This window comes from Atta colombica, unplaced genomic scaffold (assembly GCF_001594045.1).
Source record: "Atta colombica isolate Treedump-2 unplaced genomic scaffold, Acol1.0 scaffold106, whole genome shotgun sequence".
NCBI lineage: Eukaryota > Metazoa > Arthropoda > Insecta > Hymenoptera > Formicidae > Atta > Atta colombica.
In genome coordinates, this window is record NW_017259191.1 from 307,307 (window position 1) to 316,285 (window position 8,979).

At 28.5% G+C, this 8,979-nt stretch overlaps 1 protein-coding gene across 6 annotated transcripts in view; it reads right to left on the reverse strand.

Annotated features, from left to right (window-relative positions):
• Positions 1-446: 446 nt before the first annotated feature.
• Positions 447-8,979, reverse strand: part of LOC108691582 (diphthine methyltransferase) — a 15,849-nt gene continuing 7,316 nt past the window's right edge. The window contains exons 1-6 of one of the 6 annotated variants that reach the window (XM_018199435.1): positions 4,691-4,779; positions 4,391-4,530; positions 3,943-4,152; positions 1,668-2,297; positions 1,127-1,253; positions 447-853 (exon numbers count right to left, since the gene is read on the reverse strand). In XM_018199435.1, the coding sequence (XP_018054924.1) occupies positions 481-853; positions 1,127-1,253; positions 1,668-2,280 (1,113 nt within the window). In that variant the 5' untranslated portion in view covers positions 2,281-2,297; positions 3,943-4,152; positions 4,391-4,530; positions 4,691-4,779 and the 3' untranslated portion in view covers positions 447-480. Of the gene's footprint in view, positions 854-1,126; positions 1,254-1,667; positions 2,298-3,942; positions 4,153-4,390; positions 4,780-8,979 lie in introns of those variants that run through there. The other 5 variants (XM_018199419.1, XM_018199410.1, XM_018199401.1 and 2 more) reach the window with 5 other exon arrangements.

Here is an 8,979-nt window from a genome sequence, read left to right on the forward strand (position 1 = left end):
TATTCAAATAGTCTTTATTTACAAATGGCTTGTATTTAAAAAACAAGACTTTCTGGATATTTATATATTCATTTATATATTCATATATTTTTATATATTCATAATTTTTATCTTATTTTAGAAAGCTTATTGCACAAAGTTCTCCTTATAAATTTAGAGATTATGACCTGTATTCAGAACACGCTTTTATCAATAAAAGCGCGTTTTAATCTCTAAAATTCTATAGTATGCGTAAATTATAGCGTGCTACATCATTATAAGCGCGTTCTAGATATGGGTCTATATCAAATTTAATAAACATCGAATTATTGATTTATTAGAAAAATCTATAAAGTCTTCGAATCATTTTTTTTCATTTGTCATTCTATGATTACTTTAATAATTTTTATATAAATAAGCATATATAATTATGAAACATATCATTTCATGTTTCTAAATTGCCATAATGTTTATTCAGAAATATCTTTCATCTTATCCATATTAGTAATCTTTTTCCTCAATACGTTTATCCGGCCAAAAATCAATTACAGATACTTTAAGGAGACGATCTTCATAAGAACAAGTGCTCATCAAGGTATCTCCATTAGATATGTTTAAATTCGAAATATCCGACTGTTTTAAGAATGACCAGTCACAGCCATACGATAAACCTTTGTGTTCTTTATAATTGACAACGACAGATGATAATATATCATGATTAATGATCTTGAAACCATTGTGCATACAGGCGGCAAGCAGGTATTGATGAGTAAACGGATCCCATTTTAAACGCCAGACTCCACCATCGAGACAAATCGTCGATACTGGTCGAGCGAAGTTTCTCTTATCCCACAGTCTTATATTCTGATCGTAACTGAAATATTTAAGCGCATATTGATCGTTTAAAGAAAAGTTTATCAAATAAATTATCCAAAATAAATTTTGCAATCATAGAAGATAAAATATGTAGATTAAATTTCTTTAATTTTAATAATGTACAGATAAAGAAAAAAAAATTTATAAAAATCATAAGGTTTCACACACGTGCATATGAAAAATTGAATGTGGAGATCTTTGAGTTTTTAAATGTTTATTTTCTTGAGAAATAAAAAAGAGAACGCAAAGTGATTATCGAAAATTTTTTTACCTTCCTGTTGCGAGTAAGAATTTTTTACTATGGATGCTAGTAACACCGGCAATATATTTCTTATTTTCAACTACAGGATGAGATCCAGTTCTGCTATCAAAACATAGGAATCTATTGTCATCGCCTCCTGAAATTTATAAATTAATTTATAAAAAAATTTATTGAGTTTTCTTACTCAATTGAATTATACTATTCTAAATAATAAATTCGACTAGATGCGCGCGCGCACATATACACAAATTGTGTTGAGCTGCAAAATCGTCAGTACACTTTATTGTGCTGTTTAATAAAATATGTATTTTATAATTCAAGATATTTGCATATCACTTTTACACTTAGATTAAATCAGTGTATATAGCTTTGATATGCACCAACGCATACTAATATGCCTATTGCAATTTTTGCTAACCGCAAAAAATTGTTATAAATTAAGCAAAATATATAATATAAATAGGCTGCATACCAAAATAAATTGCATATGTCAAAAATCTATATAGATTCTATATAGATTCACTTTCATATAAATCATATATCGTCGTACCAGAATAAAAAATTAATGGATTGCAGTAATCAAAGGCGACAATCCACGCATGGAACTTGTGAGCGGGCCATGTAAAATCTTTCGTCAGATCACCCGCTTCACCCCACGTAAAACGAGAGATGTGTCCTGTACTGTCGCTCACAAGAATATTCGTATTAATGATAGGATCAGAAGCAGGGCTGTTTCTTCTGGACCAATCTAGAGATAATGCCATGACATTGTCCTCATCATTGACTTTTAATTTAGTGATAAATTCTATTCTTTTTCCATCGTTTTTCAGTTGATAAATTTGTAAGTATCCCATGGAATCGACAACTGCGAGTAATATTCGAGTTTCTACAATATCTATGACATGTAACCATTTCATATCCAATATAGCTGAAGTGCATACTTGTTGCAACAATTCTAACTCTCCACCATTTGTTATACGCAACAATAAGATTTGCCCCTGTCTATAGGTAGATTTTGTATTAGATTCATTTTTATTTAATTTATATGTTCCACATGTTAACACATTTCGATATGGTTCTATAGGACACCATTCGACAGTGTCTGCTGGAAATTTTGTATTAAATGTAGCCAATGTACGTACATATATCTCGTCTTCTGCCATTTCTTTCTGTCAATTATCTGGAACAAAATAAATTTTGACATAATTTAGAGTTATGCATCATTAAATGATATTTAATAAAAACTATTTGAATTTGCGGTTTTAGGATTATACATAAACTTACATATAATAATTACATAAATTTAAACAAGATAGCGATTATTCTTAATTATAGTCAATAAATCTTGACCATAATCAATGTATACATGTAAAAGATAGTATTGAAAGCAGCACATTAATTGTGAAATAAATATAGCGAAAAGATGTAAAAAAGAAAGAAATGAGAATATCAATATATATGAAACAAACTGAAAGAAAAATATGAGTTGCAATGGACACAGCTCTTTTCTTTTTCAATAAAAAAATGTTTATTTCATTGTAGATATTACACGAAATTTAAATATAGGAACACATTTGTATCATTTTTTACTTGGCATTTCTCTTATATTTATCATAGGATCTTATACGCATCTTGTGTTTATATTTGTACTATTTGTATAATTTGTACTTTATTTATGGATTATATACATGTTAAGGCTTTAAATATATATCACTATTTCCACAAATTGTATTATTTTAAATTAATAAATAAATATTATTAAGAAAAGAAAAACATAAATTCTTTACAAATTATCTATATAAAGTCTATTACAAACCAAGAGCATAAAATAAATAATAAAAAATATCACTATTACAGGATACTATTACTTTTTGGCAGTATTTAATTTTTTCGATATTATTATTCATTTATTAAAAAAAGAAAATTGTTTAGTAGCTAATTAGTTATTTAATTAAATTTAGCCAAATTGAGATATTTGATAGAAATATTCTTCCATTAGTTTTCAATAGAATGTTGCCATTATTATAATTATCACTTCAGCTTATTCTTTACCTAACAATAACACATTACAAAATCATTATGAATTTGTTTCTATCACAATGGGATAATACTTTCCACTCAAAATTTCTTACAATATGCAAGAGGTAGCAGAACAATCATTCATTTGATTATAGATTGCTTTAGATTGAGCTATGTAATGGCTCTTTAGATTTGTAGAAAATACATGGAATATTTGCTTAAGTATAAGACAGTTGATTTTGTTGAAATTCTTGATATTCAAGAACATTAGCTCAGCTGATAGAGAGTCATGATTTCATAATAACAATAAGTTAATTATCCACTGTACAGATTATGGATTATTCAATATTGACTCTCTTTCTCATATGAATGTCATTAAAGTTTTTTTCCACAAAGGATAAAAGATTTAACAATATTTAAAACTGAATAGAAAAGGACATTAAAGTTATAACCTTTGTACTTCAATTTTAGCAGTGTATGTTATCAAGAATTTTGAGTGGATCTAAAATATGGAGCAATTTTCAAAACAGAATGAATACTGTTAATAATACAAACTTCTGCACAATGCAGTAAGTACTATTTTAAAAATATATGTTTGCATTATAACATGAGGAGTTCTCTATGTAAATGGTGTTGTGTAATTCATTATAAAAGCACACAGTGTTATTAGCACGCTTTTCTGGCACTTTTCATAGCCTCGGCACGGCATTGTTGGACTAGACAGCATGCCTTCGCAATGTCGCGTTCAACCTTAGATAATGTTTTGTTAATGTTATCGCCGGTGTAACAAAGTTTAAGATCGCGACCTAACTGCTCTATGACTCGCAGTAACTTGATGTATTTTGATTGAGCAGGCAAGGAAGATATTGATGCGATGCGTTGAGAAACTCTCGGCTCCGGCACCGTCAGCAACGGTTCCATAATTTTCGCTGTTACTCCCACATTTTTGCGTTGTTTTGTCATCTCCGAGAGGGAGGAAAGAGGCTGCACGTTTTCCGTTTATTTTTTATAACAACCTTGAGAAACAATCGACAATCTATCAGGCCTATGAAACGATTGAAGCAAAAAGATCGATCGCAGTATGCTAATCTTTAAAGTTTAATTTAATGCGAGAAATAAGAATTCATTTCATTCATTCCATTGAATTCATTTCATTGAAATCATGTTGACACAAATATATATTGTTCTACCGAAATATAAGTCAAGCGAACGTAAATATTATAATATGTGTAAATATTATAATACTATACATACCTAGTCAATCTCCCTTCGTCTCTTCTGGGCCGTTTCTACCAATATTGGTTTTAACTACAGCTTAGTGAAACTTTGGTTGACTATTTTCAGCATGGAGTAATAAAATAAGGAGATCAAACTCAGAAGATCAAGCGGCCGGTCTTGAAAAAAAATAGGGTTGAAACACGGTGTAGGAAAATCCATGGAAAATTCAGCAATGTGATTTTAATACCATCACGCCTTGCGGGAAAAGTTGGAAGTATTGATTGTCACTTGGTCACAGATTACACGTTACAAATATGTGTTACTACACATACATACTACATATTCATACACCGTGTTTCGAGCTCACTTTCACTCCGCACAATAAAAGGAACAAGGAACAGAAAATAAGAATTTCAAAAACTATGTATTACACAATATATGATTTCTGATAGGTTGAAATTCTTATTTTCTGTTCTCTATTCCCTGTTCCTTTTATTGCAAAGGCTTAAACACAATAGGCACAAAGAACAGGGAATAACGAGCTGTTCAATGTAATATTTACATACCAAAGCTCTGATTGGACGGCTTGTTATTTCCTGTTACTTATGCCTGTGCATATTTCCTATTATATTACCTGTGCCTTGTGTTTAAGTTATTTCACACAACTTGCACAGCTGCATATGCATACAAAAGTTATCCAATCACATTTCATATGTAATTATGTCATAAAGCAAACATAAAATACGATTGAATGATTTTTTTTATGTATATAGTTATGTGGTTATGCAAGTGGAATGATCCTAAGACTTCGAGTTTGATCTCCTTATTACTTCGTAACTCTCAGGCTGTGATCAAAGTCTAGCTACAAATGCTTTAAAACGTTTGCTGGATTATTAAGAGAAAGAATTTTACAAACTGACTAATTAAAAAACACTTCAAAGCGTTTATAGCATCACGTTGACCGAACCCTCAGTTTAATATTGAATGGTTTCTACAAATACTCCGTTCTACTCTAGAACGTTTAACTAAACTTATAACTTGTGCGACATAACTTTAGGAAACTTAAGAATATCGAATAATGATTGGTTCAGCGTTTGTTCTAATAGAAATAAAAAGCATATCTCAAAATATATATTTTTTTCTTCGTAGTGTTACAATAAGCATCAAATAACATATGCCTGTATTCATAGTCAGGCCTTATATGTAAGGCTTCCTTAAATTTATCTTTAGATACTCTACGAATTATTTCATTGGCTGCTGAACATCTAAAGATAAATTTAAGGAAGCCTTAAGTACAAGGTCTGATTATGAATACGGGCAAAAGAAAAATATTGGAAAGTTATAGAAATTTAATAGTAGAGTAGTAGAGTAATAGTAGAGTAATAGTAGTTCTGGTGAATGTCGAAGTTTTGAAAAGTTGTTGGGACTAACTAAAGAAGAAGACAAAAAAATTTTTTGTTGATGCAACATTGTTATTACACACTGTTTGAACATTTAAAGAAAAGTAATCTTTTCTATTACGAAATAATTCAGCATTTTCTGTAATAATCAAAATATAAATGTAAATATATAATAATAAATATTAATTAGATAAATAAAGTAATTAAAATACTATATTCTTATCCCAGCAAAGAAAATGGAATAAAATGGAATGAAATGGATTAAAATGGATTCAGATTTTCAGAAGTACGGATTCATGAATATTAAAATGAATCCTTTTCAATCCTGAATACATTTTTATTCATTTATAGGAATTGCATAAAGCAAATGTCTATGCTTTTCAATCCAAAAATAATATTAGCATTGTAATGTAATAATATGAGCATTCACGTTGCACAATTTCTGTGCAACGTGAATACTCAATTCAATATTCTGAATATGAAATGTAGTTTTTCAATCTAATTGAATAAAACAAGTTTTTTTTTTTAATGGATCTTAAGTAATATAAATGCTACTTAAATTATTATTTAAAATTATAAGTAGGAAATTTTTTATTTTAATTCAAAAAATTGTAAAAAATAATTGAGCTATGTTCATTTGTTTCTCTTTAATTAGAAATAAAATGAATGATCGATGTAAATACTCAATGTGAAAACTAAGTCGAATAAGTCCGAATATTAGACTAATCACGGCGCACGACATCGGCCAAGCGAGATTAGATTATTCGATATTTACCCAATGTTGTCTCATAGTAATGTAAATTGTTTATACTTTATCATATCTATTAAATGATGATATTTTTATTATATTTATATAATTTCGTTACTTGTTTAGCTGATTGTAATTGAAGTAGAGAATAAATAACACATTTACTAATTGAAGAAGTGGTATAGCAGTTAACGTAGAAGATTCATAACTCAGAGGATTCAGGTTCGAATCCCATTAAGATGCATTTTGTAATATTAATTTGAAGTAGTTAATTTTCAGGTATAATTATTATAAATATCTTAGGAATAAAATTTGTAATCCTCTTAAAGATGAATGTTTTTTTTTTTTTTTCGAATATTAACTAGTGTCGGATCCATTTCAATCCATTTAATCCATTTTCATGGATTTAAAGTACGTATTAAAAAAATTTTAATCCATTCTTTGCTGGAATGATAACTCGACAAATGACTGGACCTGTACGTGTGTACAATCTATGCAGCCAATGGAAAGCGAACAACATTATAAAAACATAATTATTTTTGCCTTATTTCTTATTCGATGCGGGAAGTGAATATAACGAAGTCATAGCCTAGCTGACCTTATGTAAATATGTAATATGCAGATGTTGTGTTTACACTAGAAAAATCATCTATTGTAAGGAATGATCCAGTAGCATAAATGCGAAGTGTATAATAATAATAATTGTTTATAATAATAATAATTATTCCATAGGAGAAATTGCATTATTCCTATAAATGATCTTGTATATATTCGTTTTCTTAATGCTTAAAAATTTAATTATACAATAATTTTAACATATCAGTTAGTAATAAATTCTAACTTTTATTTCTGCTAATATTAATAATACTGATTGTTTGTTTAATCGAAATCACATTTTAAATTCTATGTAATCTAATTTGTCAAAATAATTTATAAACTGTTGTTTAAACTTCCTTTGTCTTTTTTGTTGTTCTTCATTATTTTCATCATCGGAAGATGATAACACAAGATTAAATAAATTTGCCATATCTGAAAAATATAGATTAAAAGGATCCTTAGTATGTGGTTAACTAATGTTTAGCAAAATTGGTTAAAATCAACGATTTGTTCAAATACTTTTTACGGCTTACGATTATGACTACGATTTTTACGTGCAATAACCTTAAAGCTTAGGCGTCTGAGCACAAGAATTGTCATAACACTTACTTAGATTTAAATTATAGACATAAGTAACGTACAAGCTTCACGTATGACGTACAACTTATTGTCGTGACTCTAAGAGACGGCAATAAATCATATGTCATACGCCAAAGCTTGCCTCAGTCAGAAATCTCAGTTCCTCGAAAAAACGTCGTTTCGACGTCGTTACGATGTAAAAGTTATTGATTCGAAACTTGCATCGAAATTTCAACATTTTTGAGTAATAAAAAATTATACATATGTAGAGAGTGCAATGAGAGTTTGATTCATTTTTAATATTTTTGGTATAAATTTGTGATACGTAATCTTATATTTTGAATATTTTCGTTCAAAGGCCGAATCGATATTTTTTTCGATTTTATTTCGACAATTGCAATATCGCTGTAATCATAAAAGCTTTCTCAAAATTTTTCAGAATTTATAAATAATTTTATAACTTTTTAGAAAATTGTGGAATTTTTTTATATCGGAATCGGAACATTTTTTGCAACTATCGATTTTTGCAACTATCGTCTACATCTTTTCTTCTAGTAATTCTTTGTATCTTATTGTATTATTCTACTCCTGCTGAATAACATTACTTTTATTTGTACTTTGTAGTTTATTTAATATAATCTTATTACGTCACTTTTGTATTGAAGAATTTCAGGGAATAATGTCTCTTACCATAAATGCTGACAATCTATTAGCTGTCTCTTACCATAAATCTTTTCTTCTAGTAATTCTTTGTATCTTATTGTATTATTCTACTCCTGCTGAATAACATTACTTTTATTTGTACTTTGTAGTTTATTTAATATAATCTTATTACATCACTTTTGTATTCAGGAATTTCAAGGAATAATGTCTCTTACCATAAATGCTGACAATCTATTAGCTGTCTCTTACCATAAATGAGCACGAAATCAAGGAAAAATATCGATTCTATCAAAGTCTAGTTAGACTAATCTACCTCGAATCGATATCAAAATGATCTCGATTTTTAAATTAATGAAATTTAACTTGTTGGTCAAGTTTATCATACAAGTTTTCAATACTATTTGGAAATATAAAAATATTACTAGTGTCATTGCTATTGCAGTAGTATTACTACTGATACGCAATAGTGTCAATGCTGAGCCAGTAGTGTTACTACTATAGTAGTATATGATGACATATGATGTAATATAGAAGATTACTTTCAGTAATTGTAATATTTGATATAAAAAATTTATTAGAGTAAAAAATACATACACACACACACACACACACACACACACATATATATATATATATAT